The 19,410-nt window shown below is 47.3% G+C and overlaps 1 protein-coding gene across 1 annotated transcript in view; it reads right to left on the bottom strand.

Moving 5' to 3' along the window:
* Positions 1 to 15,333, bottom strand: part of Pnpla7 (patatin like phospholipase domain containing 7) — a 79,022-nt gene extending 63,689 nt beyond the window's left edge. Inside the window, exons 1-6 of the mRNA XM_032903144.1 lie at positions 15,230 to 15,333; positions 14,732 to 14,811; positions 13,575 to 13,666; positions 13,285 to 13,425; positions 11,806 to 11,965; positions 8,803 to 8,883 (exon numbers count right to left, since the gene is read on the bottom strand). Coding sequence (XP_032759035.1) covers positions 8,803 to 8,883; positions 11,806 to 11,965; positions 13,285 to 13,425; positions 13,575 to 13,666; positions 14,732 to 14,811; positions 15,230 to 15,314 — 639 coding nt within the window. The 5' untranslated portion in view covers positions 15,315 to 15,333. The remainder of the gene's footprint in view (positions 1 to 8,802; positions 8,884 to 11,805; positions 11,966 to 13,284; positions 13,426 to 13,574; positions 13,667 to 14,731; positions 14,812 to 15,229) is intronic.
* Positions 15,334 to 19,410: the final 4,077 nt, after the last annotated feature.

Here is a 19,410-nt window from a genome sequence, read left to right on the forward strand (position 1 = left end):
ATTTTATAGGTCCCATTTCTTCTGCGCTCTTTTGTGGATGCAATGTGACCAGCTACCTCCCCTTCATGTCATCACGCTTTCTCTACCATTATGTAATCCAAATACAGCCGTCCTCCCTTCCAAGGACTGTATCACACCAGTGAGAAAAGTAACTAAGTTTGTCAGGAAAGGTGCTCCAGGCTCCCGTACATAAGCCAGATAAACTCACTGGTTGTGTAGAATATATTCCATAATTGGTACCCTATCTGAGCTAACAAGATGTCTGACGATGCTTCCCCACATTCATAGAACATTATAATCTTTCTCTTACTGTTGTGCTTACACCTTGTAGGTCTTCTCTAGAAGGCTGGGTTTTTAGCTGTTACATTGTAGAATATCAAACTGGGTAGGGTCCACACAATGGCATGTATCTGTGGGCTGTGGGTTCTAATCTCCAAAGCCTCAGGTCTCATGTTTTGCTCCACTACCAAATATTGCTCAGGAATTAGCCTGAGATCTAGGCTAAAGTCTGAATATTATTCTAATTCTCATTTCCTTTGTTCTGCTGCTTATGGCTTATCCTGAGATTTAAAGAGGTTCATGGGCAGAATTGGTGGGTCTTTGTTTCTGATGTCTCTGCTCTCTTAAGAGATATAAATAGTCACGATCCCATGGGTTAAGACAAAAGCTAGAGCTGGGCATGAGAAACTCTGTCTTGGGAGAAAAATCCAGTTAGGTATGGTGGACACAGTCATCTCAGTATGTGGAAGTAGAGGCAGGAGGATTCAGAGCAATACTGTCTCAAAACAGAGTCTGGAGATGTTATCTCTACAGTAGAGCCCTTGCCTAGCACGCGAGGACTGGGTTCATCCTTATCTACCCACAAGAGCCTACAAAGACATACAAAGGGCCTACAAACACCGGTAGTCTAGGGCTCTCAACCCCTGAAGGAAGAATCTTTTAGTTTACTGTCCTGTTTCCTGCACAGATTCCCCAGGTGACAACTGGGACCATAACCATGAGTTTGTCTTTTTTCAATGTGTGAGTGTGTATAGACAAACACACACATGTGAGCACAAGAGCACAAATGGTGCAGTGTGAGTGTGCAGGGCAGCTCTTTCACTGCACCTTGCTTTGCCTCTGCTTCTAGCCTCTTCTGCCTCTGCTTCCCATCTCAGGCATCTGTAGACCAGGCCGGCCTCGAGCTCACAAGGATCCATCTGCCTCTAGACTGCTGAGATTAAAGGGTGTGCTATCATACCTACTGTACTCTGTCTTTAAGTGGCTTCTTTCTTTGATAATTAATCCATGTAATTACTAGTTGAGTCAAGTTTTAGCAATCAGAGTGTCTTGTGACACCCCAAGTCAATACCCAGCACAAACCTGTGACATGCCACCACTGATCTGATCTCAACCACAGAGCTAGTACAAGCAGCCTGGGCTCAAATCTCCCATCACCGGGTTTGAAAACAATATTTTAGAGGCAGCCCATGGGGCAGGTGGATCTCTGAGCTCAAGGCCAGTCTGGTCTACAGAGCAAGCTCCAGGAGAGTCAGTGCTGCACACAGGAACCCTGCCTCAACAAAAAAAAAAGGGCAAGAGAAGAAAAAAGAGTGTTTTGAGCACAGTGTCACTCATTAATTACGTACTGTCGATAGATCATACAGCTAAACTATCTATCAATGAGCCTTTCGGGGGAAGGCTGAGCTCTGCTCTCTAGCACTCACTTGAATTGTGTACACAGATAACAGTACGTCCTCCCGAGGTCTGGAGAGTGGTTCTACAACGCACCTATAACACCATCTGCGGTCTCACACAAATGGACAGCAAGAGACGGGGAAGCTCCTGACCTCAAGGACAGAGCAAAAGTATACAGAGGTGCGGGGGACTCAGGAAGGCTGGCGACATCTCTGTTATCCATATTCAGAGGACAACAGAGTAAGCTCTTATAACCAAGTATGGCACCACACACCTACAATTCTAATATTTGGGAGGCAGATGCAGGAGAATTGACATGTATGAAGCTAGTCTGAGTTATATGGCAAGTTTCAGGTCAACCTTGACTCTAACAAAAAGAATGTGGAGGGGCTGGAGAGATGGCTCAGTGGTTAAGAGCACTGACTGCTCTCCCAGAGGTCCTGAGTTCAATTCCCAGCAACCACATGGTGGCTCACAACCATCTGTAATGGGATCTGATGCCCTCTTCTGGTGTGTCTGAAGACAGCTACAGTGTACTTATATACATTAAATAAATCTTTTTTTTTTTTAAAGGGTATGGAGGTGGAGGTGAGGGGCAGAAATGGGCAGATCTCTAAGCTTACTGGTCAGCTAGTGGAACCAGCTGAAATAAGTAACTGGTAAGCTTAGGCTGAGAAATCTTGTCTCAGAACTAAAGATAGAAAGGAATTGAAAAAGGCTCCTAGCATCTGCCCTTTGCTGTGACAAACATCACACATGCCAATGCCGTAATTTTAATTTAAAAAAAGGATATGTACACACACCCACATTAAAAGGTCATATACGCTACATTGCACACATCAATTTCTTTCATTAAAAAGAAGGTTCAAGAGAAATGATGAAGAGCTTAAGAGAACTTGCTGCTCTTGCTGGGTTCAATCCCCGTGATGGCTCAGACCTGTCTGTACTCTGAGTTCCATGAGACTCAGGACTCTCCTGGCCTCCACAGTGACCAGGCATACAAGGTGTATACATGCAGAAAAATGCTCATAAATGCAAAAAATAAGCATCTAAAAATAAAGTTGAAATAAACAATTACAAACTCAATGAAAGGAGACTAAAGAAAAGGTTCGGCGCTCTTACTGCTCTTGCTGAAGACCTGGGTTCGGATCCTGTCACTCACATGGCCACTAACAACTGCTTATAACAGTTCCATGGGAACCCTCTTCTGAACTTTATGGGATCCTGCACATGTGTGGCACACAAAAATACTCTCAGGCACACACATAAACATACTTGCAGGCATAAACATTGCGCACACACTAAAAAGAAAAATAAGCAATTCGATGGAAGACAATGGAAAACCAGGCTAAGTCTGACACACATACATACAAATACACATACACACAAATTACATTGAAATTACATATACTAAATTACATATAGTAGTAGGTTTAAAAGAAAGATAAGTTGGACTAGTTCTATATTTTTTTGTTTTTGTTTCATTTGATTTGTTTTTAAATTTATTTTATTTATTTTGTGTACATGAGTACACTGTAGCTGTCTTCAGACACACCAGAAGAGGGCATCAGTTCCCATTACAGATGGTTGTGAGCCACCATGCAGTTGCTGGGATTTGAACTCTGGACCTCTGGAAGAGCAGTTAGTGCTCTTAACTGCTGAGCCATCTCTCCAGCCTGGACTAGTTCTATATTTGTTGGATCTCAAAAATATGTGTCTCCTGCAGCTTCTTCAGGAAGCTAACAGAGAGTTTGCTTCACCAAAACGAGAAAGGGGACGGACACGGAGGAGGAGGAGGAGGGAGCAAGAGGCCCCTCCAGCAGAGTACAGGAAATCCCAGGGAGCATGAGAGACGGGATGGGGAAGGCGGGGGAATGGGAGAGGCAGGGGAATGGGGGGAGGACAGTTTCCCAGAGAAAAGTGCTCTTCATGGAGCACAAGCCAGGGCAAACCTCTGTAATGTTAACTGCAAGAGAACAAAACCTGACAAGCAGCCAGTTCCCCTCAGACACTCTGCATCTCAGCTGTGAAAGACATGCATGGAGTCTTAGCTTAAGCCCTGTGGTTAGAAACAAGGGGATGGGAGAAGCAGTGAGAGTATGATGGGCATGTGAGAGGGGTTCTCTGCGAGTTGGAGGCCAGTGAGTTCCAGGATGGCCAGGGCTAAGTAGGGAGACTGCCCCCAAAAAACAAAAACAAAACAAAATAAATAAATAAATAAAAAATTGTAATTGTAAAATGAAATAACTACAAACATTCAGTGAGGCTGAAGATGACCAGGTGATAGCCTTACAGTGGCCATCTTCTCTTCAGTGTCACCCCTCTATCTTTCCTACCTCTGACCAGGTGATAGCCTTACAGTGGCCATCTTCTCTTCAGTGTCACCCCTCTATCTTTCCTACCTCTGACCAGGTGATAGCCTTACAGTGGCCATCTTCCCTTCAGTGTCACCCCTCTATCCTTCCTACCTCTGACCAGGTGATAGCCTTACAGTGGCCATCTTCTCTTCAGTGTCACCCCTCTATCTTTCCTACCTCTGACCAGGTGATAGCCTTACAGTGGCCATCTTCTCTTCAGTGTCACCCCTCTATCCTTCCTACTTCTGACCAGGTGATAGCCTTACAGTGGCCATCTTCTCTTCAGTGTCATCCCTCTATCCTTCCTACCTCTGACCAGGTGATAGCCTTACAGTGGTCATCTTCTCTTCAGTGTCATCCCTCTATCCTTCCTACCTCTGACCAGGTGATAGCCTTACAGTGGTCATCTTCTTTTCAGTGTCATCCCTCTATCTTTCCTACCTCTGACCAGGTGATAGCCTTACAGTGGCCATCTTCTCTTCAGTGTCACCCCTCTATCCTTCCTACCTCTGACCAGGTGATAGCCTTACAGTGGTCATCTTCTCTTCAGTGTCATCCCTCTATCCTTCCTACCTCTGACCAGGTGATAGCCTTACAGTGGCCATCTTCTCTTCAGTGTCACCCCTCTATCTTTCCTACTTCTGACCAGGTGATAGCCTTACAGTGGCCATCTTCTCTTCAGTGTCATCCCTCTATCCTTCCTACCTCTGACCAGGTGATAGCCTTACAGTGGTCATCTTCTCTTCAGTGTCATCCCTCTATCGTTCCTACCTCTGACCAGGTGATAGCCTTACAGTGGCCATCTTCTCTTCAGTGTCATCCCTCTATCCTTCCTACCTCTGACCAGGTGATAGCCTTACAGTGGTCATCTTCTCTTCAGTGTCATCCCTCTATCTTTCCTACCTCTGACCAGGTGATAGCCTTACAGTGGCCATCTTCTCTTCAGTGTCATCCCTCTATCTTTCCTACCTCTGACCAGGTGATAGCCTTACAGTGGTCATCTTCTCTTCAGTGTCATCCCTCTATCTTTCCTACCTCTGACCAGGTGATAGCCTTACAGTGGCCATCTTCTCTTCAGTGTCATCCCTCTATCCTTCCTACCTCTGACCAGGTGATAGCCTTACAGTGGCCATCTTCTCTTCAGTGTCACCCCTCTATCTTTCCTACCTCTGACCAGGTGATAGCCTTACAGTGGTCATCTTCTCTTCAGTGTCATCCCTCTATCCTTCCTACCTCTGACCAGGTGATAGCCTTACAGTGGTCATCTTCTCTTCAGTGTCATCCCTCTATCTTTCCTACCTCTGACCAGGTGATAGCCTTACAGTGGCCATCTTCTCTTCAGTGTCACCCCTCTATCCTTCCTACCTCTGACCAGGTGATAGCCTTACAGTGGTCATCTTCTCTTCAGTGTCACCCCTCTATCTTTCCTACCTCTGACCAGGTGATAGCCTTACAGTGGCCATCTTCTCTTCAGTGTCACCCCTCTATCCTTCCTACCTCTGACCAGGTGATAGCCTTACAGTGGTCATCTTCTCTTCAGTGTCATCCCTCTATCCTTCCTACCTCTGACCAGGTGATAGCCTTACAGTGGCCATCTTCTCTTCAGTGTCATCCCTCTATCTTTCCTACCTCTGACCAGGTGATAGCCTTACAGTGGCCATCTTCTCTTCAGTGTCACCCCTCTATCTTTCCTACCTCTGACCAGGTGATAGCCTTACAGTGGCCATCTTCTCTTCAGTGTCACCCCTCTATCTTTCCTACCTCTGACCAGGTGATAGCCTTACAGTGGCCATCTTCTCTTCAGTGTCATCCCTCTATCGTTCCTACCTCTGACCAGGTGATAGCCTTACAGTGGCCAACTTCTCTTCAGTGTCACCCCTCTATCCTTCCTACCTCTGACCAGGTGATAGCCTTATAGTGGTCATCTTCTCTTCAGTGTCATCCCTCTATCCTTCCTACCTCTGACCAGGTGATAGCCTTATAGTGGTCATCTTCTCTTCAGTGTCATCCCTCTATCTTTCCTACCTCTGACCAGGTGATAGCCTTACAGTGGCCATCTTCTCTTCAGTGTCATCCCTCTATCTTTCCTACCTCTGACCAGGTGATAGCCTTACAGTGGTCATCTTCTCTTCAGTGTCATCCCTCTATCTTTCCTACCTCTGACCAGGTGATAGCCTTACAGTGGTCATCTTCTCTTCAGTGTCATCCCTCTATCTTTCCTACCTCTGACCAGGTGATAGCCTTACAGTGGTCATCTTCTCTTCAGTGTCATCCCTCTATCTTTCCTACCTCTGACCAGGTGATAGCCTTACAGTGGCCATCTTCTCTTCAGTGTCACCCTCTATCCTTCCTACCTCTGACCAGGTGATAGCCTTACAGTGGCCATCTTCTCTTCAGTGTCATCCCTCTATCTTTCCTACCTCTGACCAGGTGATAGCCTTACAGTGGCCATCTTCTCTTCAGTGCCATCCCTCTATCTTTCCTACCTCGTCCAGTCTTGAAAGATGGACTGTTCCTTTAGGGAAGTGGGCCAGCCTGATATGTACACAGTGGGATAGTCAATTAAAGAGAAACCCTGGCCCTGGCCACAGCCATGACCTACTTCCTGCCATAGTCATTGCAGGCTTAATACATGACATTCAGTTTAAAAATCACAACGAGGCCAGGATCAAAAACAAGTAACAAAGAAAGGTCCGTGCCACAGTTTACATGACATTTTTTGCTAAAAGAAAAACTAGCTAAAAATAAACATCTAAAAATAAAGTTGAAGGTTAGGGTTAGGGTTAGGAGGAAGGATGCAAATACCAAGTGGCTACCTGGTCTACCTACCCCACATAGACCAGCATCCTTCTACACACCTGAAGCATCCTCAGAGCAAGCTCCAGCACCAAGAACACATGACCACTAACTCTTGGTCAACCCCATCAGCCCATGTTAGTAGCTTCTTCAAGGCCAAGCATCAGTCTTTCAAAGACAATTGAAAGACACTCAAAGATGGATGTCTAAAAAGGGGAAAACCCTTGGGCAAGCAACCTCCCCAACTCAGGTCAAGTGGGGCACAGTAAGACACAGAGGTCCCATTTATGCCTCTAGGCCACCAAACAAGACTAAGCATTCTTTGCCTATCTGATAGGCAGCAGTGTAGACACACAAGACACCCCAGCATATCTTCATGCATGCTTGGGCTACTGGGTTCAACATGTCTGAATACCCCACATAAGGCTCGATTCAACTTCTCTGCACTGCACGGTCTAGAATAGAGGTGTGAGGGTTAACCTTCATTGTGAACTTGGATAGATTTGGCATCACTATTGAAACACACTCTACGGTGTGTAGAAAGGTTTTAACTAAGAGGGAAGCCCCACCTTGAATGTGGGGCTATGCCAGGGGTTCGATCTCACAACTCTGCTATCATTCCTTCTCCTCCACAATAGGCCATACCTTTAAACTGTGAGCTGAAATGAGCCCTGCCTTCCTTAATTGCCTTTGTCAGGTTTTCTGTCATTAGCAACAAGAAATATAACTACGGGGCTGGAGAGATGGCTCAGCAGTTTAAAGCACTGACTGCTCTTCCAAAAGTCCTGAGTTCAAATCCCACCAACCACATGGGCTCACAAGCACCTGTAACAAGATCTGATGCCCTTTTCTGGTGTGTCTGAAGACAGCAACAGTGTACTCACATACATAAAATAAATAAATAAATCTTTGAAAGAAAGAAAGGAAGGAAGGAAGGAAGGAAGGAAGGAAGGAAGGAAGAAAGAAAGAAAGAAAGGTAGGTAGGTAGGTAACTAGCCAGGTGTGGAGGCCTAAGCCTTCGGGCCCAGCAGATGAGAGAGATACAGGCTGAGGTGACTTGTTCTGTTCACTTCTGTATGTGAACAGATACAATAAGGCATAAAGAATAAGGAGATGGGGCTGGGGATTTAGCTCAGTGGTAGAGTGCTTGCCTAGCAAACGCAAGGCCCTGGGTTCGGTCCCCAGCTCTGAAAAATAGAAAAAGAAAAAAAAAACCAAAAGAATAAAGAGATGGCTCAGCAGTTAAGAGCACCGACTGCTCTTCCAGAGGACCTGAGTTCAATTCCCAGCAACCACATGGTGGCTCACAACCATCTGTAATGGGATCTGATGATGCCTTTTTCTGGTGTGTCTGAAGACAGCTACACAGTACAAAATAAATAAATCTTAGAAGAAGGAGGAGGAGGAGGAGGAGAAGAATAAGAACAACAAGAAGAACAAGAACAAGAAGAACAAGAACAAGAAGAAGAGGAGGAGGAGGAGGGAGAGGATGAGGATGTGGATGTTGGGGGCAGTAACATACTTGTAATCCCAGGACTCAGGAGGCAGAGACAGGAGGAACAAGAGTGTGAGGCAAGCCTGGGCTATCCACAATAAGGTCCAAGAACCAGAGAAAGACAGATAGACAAAGAAGAAATCGAAAGGACCACCAAAGCCTGACTAAATGCATTCTATTTTGTTTTTTTTTTTTTTTTTTCTGGGGCTGGGGAATCAACCCAGGACCTTGCACTTCCCAGGCAAGCGCTCTACCACTGAGCCAAATCCCCAACCCCAAATGCATTCTATTTTAAGCACAATGTCTAAGTTGTTCCCACAGACACCTCCTTAACTAGGATGAGAGGGCCCTTCTCATCCTAGACAGCCCCTCTCACCTTTGTAGATACAGGACTCATGGTCTAGCAAGACCTGAAGCACAGAGGGCTAGCCAGAGATGCCTGCACACTTATGGCAAGGAGAGAGTGGGGGTACTCACAGTGATCACATCCAAAATGCTGAGGAGACTGTGGACACTGTCCCCTGGCAGGACCTCTTTGACCACCACCTCGGTGCCATCCTGCGCTTAGAGAACAGAACAACAGGTGTCAGTACAGAGCAGAGAGGCCCAGCCGGCACCCGGGACAGTTGGCAAGATTTCATCTCTGAGCTGCTATAAAGCAGGCATCAGACAAGAGCACAGGATCCTTGCTCAAGTCGGCAGGATTGAGAGATACCACACACAGGGCTGCAGAAATGCTCAACAGCACAGAACCTGCTGAGCGTCTGCAGGATCCAAGCTGGGCTCCCAGCACCCACTTCAGGGGGCTCACAATTACCTGCTCAGTTCAGGGGACCTCTACCCTCGAATGCATGTAACACATGCACCAATATACAAAGTAATTTTTTTAAAAGAGATACCATAAGCTTGAAAGAAGATGATAAATGTTTAAATAAATGAATAAATGATCCTCATGGCTTGCTCAACCTTTTCGGTTCTTTTGTTTGTTTTGTGTTTTTAATAGTATCTCAAACTACCTGTCCAGGGCTACTGGCAGCAGTGAGCTGGGCCCTCTCCGATCAATCATCAATCAAGAAAGTGCCTCTCAGGCATTGCCCACCAGCCAATCTGGTGGGAGAATTTTTGCTCAGTTGAATCTCCCTCTTCCCGAGTGACTCTAGCTTGTTGTCAAGTTGGCGTTTGACTACCAACACTCTGCTTGTGTGTTTGTGTGTGTATGTTGTTCTTCAGAGGCTGTCCACCTTTTTGATTTTAGTTTAGTTTGAGACAGGATCTCACTATGTAGACCAGACTGGTCTTGAACACCCAGAGATCCGGCTGCCTCTGCTTCCCATGTGCTGCAATTAAATGCAGGCACCACCATGCCTGGTTACCTTGTTTTTTTGAGACAGGGTTTCTGAACTCCCCAAGTGTGCCAGTCTGACTTGTCAGTGAGCACCACACATCTGACTGTCATCATGTCACCAACACTGCATCACAGATCCACACTGACAGACCTGACATTTAATATTTTCAATTACTCCTGTGTGTGTGTGCCATGGTGTGCACGTGTAAAGGCTGGATTGGAAATTTGCCCTCTCTCTGTGGGGCTCCAGGGGTAGGTTTTCAGTCTTGCAGGGGTAGGTCGTCAGTCTTGCAGGGGTAGGTTGTCAGTCTTGCAGGGGTAGGTTGTCAGTCTTGCAGAGCAGAACCTTTAACTGCTGAGCCATCTCACTGAGCCATACTTGACATTTGGGGAGAATTGAGCTGGGGACAGTCTTACTATGTGTGGCAATTCAATATTATAAAAATAAATGTTACTTTTAAGAGACTAGAACTTGGGGCGAAGAGATGGCACTGTGGTTAAGAGCACTGACCATCCTTTGTGGTGACTTTTTCCCATAGGCAGTCAGTGAATAAATAACGAACGGTGGGTAGTGGTGGCAGCACATGCCTTCAACCCCAGCACTTGGGAGGCAGAGGCAGGCAGATCTATGAGAATCACAGGTCTGCCTGGTCTGTATAGTGAGTTCCAAGCCAGCCGGGGTTACATATTGGCCTGAACACATGATATTTATTTATACATACTAGCATTATTTGTGGGTCAGAGATTTGGAAAAATGCACCTATATATTAGCTTAGTCTATAAAAGTTAATACATGGTAAATCCAAGGCAAGTAAGGTTGGCTATAACATTGTTCTCTTAAAGGTAGGCTAAACAAACAGGCCGCGTGCACAGTAGGGTATCAGTAATGTCTTAAGTCACCTCACAGTATATTAACTCTGCCTACAAGTTCTAATGTCTCTCTCTCTCTCTCTCTCTCTCTAAAGATTTATTAATTTGTTATATAAGTACCCTGTTGCTGTCTTCAGACACACCAGTAAGCAGCACTACTCCATGGCTCCTGCCTCAGTTCCTGCCTCTAGGTTTCTGCCTTGAGTTCCTGTCCTGACTTTCTTTGATGACAGACTGTGATATGGAACTATAAGCTAAAATAAACCGTTTCTTCCCAAGTTGCTTTTAGTCATAGTGTTAACACACACACTCATGCACGTACACACACACACACACACACACACACACACACACACACACACACACACACACACACACACGAGGACCAATGGAAATAATCCTGCCAAATCCAGCCACGGCTTCCCAATACACTGCTTATGTCCTCCAAACCTGGAGTAATGAGACTGACTACAAAGGAGGCCACTGTAGAAAACTGTAACCAAATTTAGTTTTATTATCAATAAAACTTATAATTCTTTGAGTCAGAGACGTGTATGGGTCTAACAGTGACGATGGCATGTCAGGTGTGCTGGTTTAGGGCTGTAATCCCAGCGCTCAAGGACAGCTGGGCTATGGAGTGAGTTCCAGGTTGTCCTTGGACTATGAATGAAAGTGCCTCAATGTGTGTGTGTGTATTGTGTTGCCAAAATAAGGATGGCAGCTCTGTTTGAACGCTGGGATAGCGTTCATTTTTTTTTTTCTGAACAACTAAGGTTAAAATTCTACACTAGCTTTTTTTTTTAAGTATTTATTCATTTATTATATGTGAGTACACTGTAGCTGTCTTCAGACACACCAGAAGGGGGCATCAGATCTCTTTACAGATGGTTGTGAGCCACCATGTGGTTGTTGGGAATTGACCTCAGGACCTCTGGAAGAGCAGTTGGTGCTCTTAACCCTCCAGCCCTACACTAACTTTTTAAAAATTTTTTTAATTTTTATTTTACGTACATTGGTGATTTGACTGCATGTGTGTCTATGTGAAAGTGTCGGATCCCCCGACAGGAGTTACAGTCGTGAGCTGCCATGTGGGTGCTGCAAATTGAACCTGGGCCTCCTGAAAGAGCAGCCAGTGCTCTTGACCATTGAGCAATCTTTTCAGCTCCATTACACTAACTTCTTGACAGCAAGCTTTTCACAGCCTTAAAGTGATAGACAGCTAAGTGAGAGCCCAGGACCCTGCCCCACCCTGGCCACTGACTCACAGCATCTTGGATGCAGACCTCCAGCCGTCCATCCTGAACCACATAGATGCTGATGTCAGGCTCCCCAGGTTGGAATACATGCTCCCCCTCTTGCAGTTGCACAAAGACCATGTGTTTACAAAGTTCCAAGAATAGTGGCTTCTCAAAGTGGCCTAGAACCCTGCAACAAACAGAACATATGCTCTCCAGGGAGGAAGACATAGGCCATTTTGTACAGTGGTCTAAGCTCTCGGCCTCAGAGTCTGTCCCTTGGCCTGGTTATGATTATAGAGGCCTAGACCTCTATAAGGCTGATTCAGCTTATCTAGTCTTCTAGGCTATCAGAATTTTAAACCTCTGAGATGATTATCAGCTCAAAAACTTTTCAATCTGTGAGTAATAATGTAAGTCAAACAGAAAACAGAAGGCAATGCCCACCACCAATGATGTACAAGTGTAAGAAAGGGAAGTGGACTCTGAGGGGCTCAGCAGGGAAAGAAAGCACTTGCCCCACAAGCCTGACAACCTCAAGTTCAACCCTCAAAGCTCACATAGGTCAGTCACTGTTCTAAGGCTATGAAGAGACATCATTACCCTGGCAACTCTTATAACATAATTTGTGAGCTTGCTTAGTTTCCAAGGTTTATAGCATTATCATGGTAGGAAGCATGGTGACATGCATGATGCAGGAGCAGGAGCTGAGAGCTTCATCCTGGTCCACAGACATGTATGGGGGGGGGGGCTTTTGAAACCTCAAAGTCCATCCCCAGTGACACACTCTCTCCAACAAGGCCACACCCCCAATCCTTCTGAAATAGTGCCACTCCCTTATGACTATGCATTCAAATACATGAGCCTGTTGGGACCATTCTTATTCACACCACACCACATAAAGATGGTGAGAGGAGAACTAACTCCATAAAATTATCCCGGTTTCCACACATGTGCTGTGACACATGTGTACACAGCCTCACTTATACACCCTGCCCCACAATAGCAATAATACATTTCAAAAGTTAAAAATAATGTACTCTTAAAAAAAGAGAGCTGACAGACGGTACATGGATGTCAGCATTCAGTAGGATACGGTATGGGATCGCAAGCGAAGGGCAGCTTAGGCTACACAGCAAAATCCTGTCAGGAAGGGGGAGAGAGTGATGGGGTGGGGTGTGGAAGCCAGCTTGCAGCTTCTGACCCATGCACAACTTCTCGTCCTTATTCTGGAGTTTGCCATGGGGGATAGAAATGCTGCCAACTGGTAAGTAGAACAGGAAGGAACAGCTCAGAAGGTGATTCCACACACCGGAAGCACCCCGGACTCTGCTGAACGTTTCTGCTACCATGAAGCATGGAAGCCAGTCTCGAGGTGGGAAGAAAACAGGCTTTGCCAACAATCCCTGATGTAGGAAAGCTACGTCAGACACAATCCAAGGAAGGAAAGCAGACGTCTCCAGACACACGCCCTAGATGGACCCTCGGGCTGCCCATCCGCTGACTTACCGAACATTCTTCAACATGTACAAAACTTCAGACGGCAGATGAGAGTTCTTCACATCAAACTCGGTGAGGTCAGCCTCGAGCAGGGAGGGTGGGGGCTCTTTTGGCTGCAAAGTAGGATATTCTTTCTTAAAGCGCAGAATCCTGCAAAGCAGAGACATTTAAGTAAGAAATCACAGCGCGCAAACCCAGCACTATGGGCACTTCGAGGCCTGAAGAAGCTTCTGCCTTGGTGTGTCCCGACATGGGAGGAGCCATAGCAGTGGTAGGGACCTTAAGGAAATCCTCAGTACCTCTTGGCCAAAGAGAGCACTTTGGTCCTCTTCCTTACTCGCTGCCGGGGTGCAGCGGTATTCCCAACCAAGGTATGGGGGAGTGTGGTCACCTGCAGAACCAAGAGAAAGCTTTCAGCCTCAGAGTCTGTCCCCTGGACCTGGCTATGATTTGCTACCTCCCTGACCTGAGCTACTAGGGGCTGCACTCGCCAACCCCCACCCACCTGGTTTCTTGAAAGAGATATAGCAATCAAGGACAAAGGGATACTATTTGGACGAGAGCACACCACACAGTCCCATAAACCCCACAGAAGAGTCCTCACTGCCCTCAAGTGGCCAAGCCTGAGGGAAGAGGGAGAAAGCAGACGGAACCAGCTATAGCAACTAACCAGAGGTGAACAAGGATTCAGACCAGCCTGCTTATCCCTAGCCACTGACCCTCAGTGCAGGAGTTATGATCTGCAACTCCCACAAACAGAAAAGAAGCCACACGTTTTTACCTTAGAGTAAATGTGGTCATTGGGGAACCGTACCATCCTACCAGCGTTCCCGGGAGCTAGGTCCTTCTTTGGCTCACCTTTCCCAATCGTTCAGTGACCACCCACCTTGGGGCAAACCCATGCCCTCTGTGCCTGTCCATTCTGTATCCAGGAATATTTCTGAAAAGCAGTTTCCTATCCTATTTCTTTTTTTTTTTTTTTCTTTTTTTCGGAGCTGGGGACTGAACCCAGGGCCTTGTACTTGCTAGGCAAGCGCTCTACCACTGAGCTAAATCCCCAACCCCTGCTATTTCTTATTAACATAAACCAGCACTTTAGAAAGCCCAAGTGCCCGTCCTTAGCAGTTATCAAAGCAGTTCACATATTTTAAAGCCAGAGATATACACCCATCAACACCATGCCTCCCTGGCCACCTCCAGGGCACGTGAGGTGTCTCTAGGTAAATGCATTGGTTCTTAGGGGAGGTAAATAACATTCAGCATGACTTAAACCATCTCCTAAATCCTATGTCCAGCAGCAGAAGCCCTGGGACCAGAGCAGATGACAGCATGTGTCAGGAGCTGCAGAGAGCAAGGGCTTGAGGGCCTGGCAGACAGCAGATCCCCACTCCACAAAGGCCTGTTTAGAACAGACTCACCACCACCTTGTGCAACACAGGGCTTCCATACAAGTTACCTTCCTCATGATCTTCCGGCCATAAAACATAACTTTGTCTCTCTTCCGGAATCTGTACTGAGGAGTGGGTTCTGCTCGTCCTGTGAAAGGAGAGAGGAAGCATGTGAGATGACAGGGATATGGGCAACTAGCCTTGAATGGTTGTGTGGTGAACATGGCTGCAACTACAATAGAGTGCAAGTACAAAACAGGCCCTGAATGTGATGGTGCTGACAGCAAGTCACGCTCTACCCTATCCCTGGCTACTGCTCAGACAGTCGGGAAAGCAGTAACATAGGAGACTCAGCTTCAAAGGAATTTCTTCTGTTCTCACTGGATCCTGGCTTTGGAGAGAACAGAAAAGATCTATGACAGACTAGGATCACCAACCTGGCCCCAGTAGGTGAGCATTTTCCAACAAGGATTCGAGGGAAGCTTCAACAAGCTCTAAATACCTCATAGGACACAAATGCAGCAGAATCCCCACTGCTCAGCCAGAGTCCAAACCAAGGTACTCACGGAATCTGCTCACTTTTCTGTACACGAAAAAGGCGGCGAGACCAACGAAGGCCAGCGTAAGGAGGGCGCCGATTCCAATGCCCATCAGCTACACAGGATGGGAGATAACACAAGTGTCAGCGAGGCTGAACACAGCCGCAAGCTTATCAGGGCCCACCCCCTGGGCAGCCCACAGAGATTACCATGGTGGACTGGGAATGCTCCTCCATGAAGTGCAGCCCCCAGGAGCTCAGGGCGGTCCCCAAACAGTGGCCAGCCTGAAGAGAGGACACAGTCAGGGTGGGCAGACAAGGGCCCCATTTCTCAGTCTTCGCTTCATTAGAGAACAAAAGTAAGTCAGAAGCTAGGGAGAAAATCAATAGCCCTGAAGATTGTTGAGAAACAGGGCTTAACAGACAACTCAGCAGACAAGGCATTTACAGCCGGGTCTGAGGACCTGAACTTAATCCTGGAAACCCGTATGGTGCCAGGATAGAACAGACTGCGTAAGCTGTTCTCTGACCTCCACACTATGTAGAATTACATTTATATAGTTACACACACACGCAAAGAAATGTAATAACTTTATTTATACTTGTCTTTTTTTTTTTAAACATTTACTTATTATGTAGTGTTCTGCCTCCATGCCAGGAGAGGGCACCAGATTTCACTGGTTAGGAGCCACCATGTGATTGAATTCCAAATCTCTGGAAGAACAGCCAATGTTTTTAACCTCTCGGACATCTCTCCAGCCCAGTAACTACATTTTTAATTTTAGAGAAAGGATCAATGGTCTTGCTGGGGTGCTGAGATCCTCTGAGCTCAACTGTAAGGACAGGAAAGCAGCAGCCTGTCTCATGAGCTATTTGTGCTGCTGGCAAATACCACGTGCGTTAATAAGCCCAACTTCTGGCTCTCCAGTCCTCAAGAAGCCCAGGGGAGGTCAAAGCCATCTCTTGGTTCCTCTGGATACCAACAGGACTAGGGTCACAAACCCCAGGATCCATGAGAGCCCATTCAGAACAAATGCTCAGAAACTCCTGAGAGTGTGTCAAGAGTGTGGCATGTGGGGCTGGGGATTTAGCTCAGCGGTAGAGCGCTTGCCTAGCAAGCACAAGGCCCTGGGTTCGGTCCCCAGCTCCAAAAAAAAAAAAAAGAAAAAAGAAAAGAAAAGAAAGAGTGTGGCATGCGCATTCATGTTAGTCCCAAGTATTTGAAAGGATGAGGCAGGAGGATCATATGCACCCAGGAGTTCCAGCCCAGCCTAGACAACCAGTGACATGTGGTCTTCAAAACAAAAAAGGACACTGGACAAAAAGAAGCCCCAAGGATAGATCCATCTGGAGTTTGAGACATCCAATATCGGTTCACATCCCAAAAAAGAAATGACAGAGAGTCCTGTCTCCGTCACCTGTGGTCTCCAAGAAGGCACTGAGAGTACTTTAGATGTTCAAGGACCAGTTCCGGGATAAGGAAGGTGGCAGGGGAGCAAGAACTCAGGATGTGGTGAGGGGTGACCCACAAGGGAAGCTGTCCCCAAAAGCTAAGGACAAAACAAAAAACAAAACAACAGACCTGCAGCTGTTCCTCAGTCCTCCAATACCCAGCCACCCCTTTCTCCCAAGCAGTTAGGAACTGAACAGTGCAGGGCCCACTTATCCATCCTTCAGAGTTTCTAACTGACTGCTGAGGACCAAAGCCCAGCCTTAAAAACGAACAGCGTGCCTCAGTCAGCCATCCCTGCCAGAAACCCAAAGAGAGCTGAAGGCCACACAACAAAGAACCCCAAAGGTACAGTCCTGCATCCTAACAGAGTAAGTGGGCGGCCTAGACAACTCAGCCCTGTGATCCTGGTTGAAAAGGCAAACAACTGAGTCTTGTTTAAGGATGAGGAGGAACAGGTTCCACTAAGTACGCTCTGCAGAAGTTGGTGTTTCATGCCTTTAATCCCAGCCCTGGGAAGGCAGAGGCAGGAGGCTGAGTTCCAGGCCAGCCTGGTCTACAAATGAGTTCCAGGACAGCCAGGGCTACACAGTGAAACCCTGTCTCAAAGAAACCAGTAAGTATGTTCTTGCTTGCTTGTTTGTTTTGGCAGTGCTGGAATTAAAGGCATTGGACACCACTGCCCCAGCCCAGTATGTTCTTAGGTAACTTCCTCGTGACGTAAATGTCACAAGGTGCAAATGTCACAAGGTACTATTACCCCATCAACTAATACAATCTGTGGGGTCACTATTGCATGTGGTCTACTGTCGACCAGAACCCTGTGGTACAGTGTATAGCCAGTATGGTTTTGGTTTTAAAACTGAGGCACCCACCTCCCTTCTCCGGTGCCCCAGCTCAGCTCTCACAACTTTATCAATCGGGGTGCACGAGAGCATACCAACCACACCTTCCACGTTCCTCTGAGTTTACCTTATCTGAGGAAAGATACCAAATACAGTCTACCACAGTAGAGCAGCTCAGCCTGTAGCCTTTTATGATTATTCTTAAGGATCTATTTTTCTTGCTTATTAAAAAAATCCCAGCACTTGGGAGGCAAAGGCAGGCAGTCTATAAATCCAAGGCCATTTTGGTCTACAGAGTGAGTTCCGCAGATAGGTACAGACCCTGTGTCAATAAATAATAATAATAATAATAATAATAATAATAATAATAATAATGGCTTTTGGGGTGTGGCTAGCGTTGGACTGAGAAAAAGACTCTTCAAATACCAGAGTCCTAAGAGAAAACAGTAACAACTGTGACCTTAAGAGGGGAAAAGAAGGCTTCATAATGATCTACTAGCCAACCAAGTTCCTTTGTCCACCCTGTGTAGAACCACTGTCTAGCAACAAGTGTCCAGCGGGACAGGAAACTGGATTGAGTTACCACTCCCACATTCCCTAGGTCTTCAAGAAGCTTCGATAGACACCTGAGGCAAAGGGTCCTTCTGATCTCTGGAAAAGTTCCCCCTGTGGGTTTGGGTCTTACCCATGCCTGGTCTACCTACCTCGGGGCAGACATCTTCCTCTTTCTGCATGACTGAAAGCAAAACAATGTAGAGGGCGAAAAGGAGACAGGCTGAGACAAGCTGCTCTACCAGAACCTCTACGGCAGGACAGCTATAGTTCCAGTCTTGCCAGCTCCCTTCCACACAAACGCTCTTATTGGAAGGAACTTCAGAACTCTGTGCTCCAAAACAAGTTGTTTTCCAGAAGCGTCTGCTTTCTCTGTGTGCTTCCGTCTCCGGTAAACAGCCTCACGTGGTCTAAGGGGAACCCACAACTGTGGCCCGGGGTTGGGGTGGGGGTTGGGGGTGGGGAGTTGAGCAGCAGAGTCAGGGTTCAAGCGGCCACGTGGGGACTGCGAACTGGGCTTGGGGGGTGGAGTTAGGGGAGGAGACCAGAAGTGTAAATTGGTTGACAGTTCAGGGAGTTGGGGCAGCTGAGAAAGTGGCTCAGGAGGGAAGCAAAACAACAGGGACGAAGGAGGCAGGCAGTGGGGAAGTATGACGAGCTAGAGGGTGGACTTCACCCGGGCAGGGTGATGATGTAGGCAAGGGGAAAAATAAGGAAAGCGGTGTAGAGGTCTCACAGCTCCGGGAAGATTCTAGACCAGAAGGGGTCTTGATCAGAGGAGGGAAGGGGAAATAGTTATAGCCGAGGAGTAACCCCCGAAGGACCAGAGGACGGGGTATCAAAGGAGAGGGGTGAAGGGTGAAGCCACAGCGGGCAGCATGTGGTCGACATCACAGACACGGTGCATATGGTGTGACCAAAGATGATTAACTAGAGGACCACTAGGATCCACGTAGATTTGGCCATGCGCCAGACCGTGGGGTAGACCGCCGGTCACTGGCGGGTCCTCGATAGTGACAGTCCGGGAAACAGCGGGTCGGAAGTGACTTGGAGGATCCGCAAACCCCTACTCCCAACACCTAGGGCAGCACGGATGACACCCGCACCGGTCCCGCGGCCGGCCTTGGCGCAGCGGTTGTGAGCCTTCTATCCTGGGGCTGACGACAGCTAAGAGCGACGGCTCGACAGGCTAGAGCTCGACTGCCACCTCCCGGCTCAAGGCGAGAGAGAGCAGGGAGGTGGGCGGTGCATCTACATCCCGTTCTGCGCAACTGCGCGGATTGGCTTAGTTCCCTGGGGCACACACCCTCCGCTCGGCTGAGGCTGGGCATTGGGCGCCTTGGTGACCAGTCAGCGAGGCTC

The sequence above is a fragment of the Rattus rattus genome, chromosome 5, assembly GCF_011064425.1.
Source record: "Rattus rattus isolate New Zealand chromosome 5, Rrattus_CSIRO_v1, whole genome shotgun sequence".
Classification (NCBI taxonomy): domain Eukaryota; kingdom Metazoa; phylum Chordata; class Mammalia; order Rodentia; family Muridae; genus Rattus; species Rattus rattus.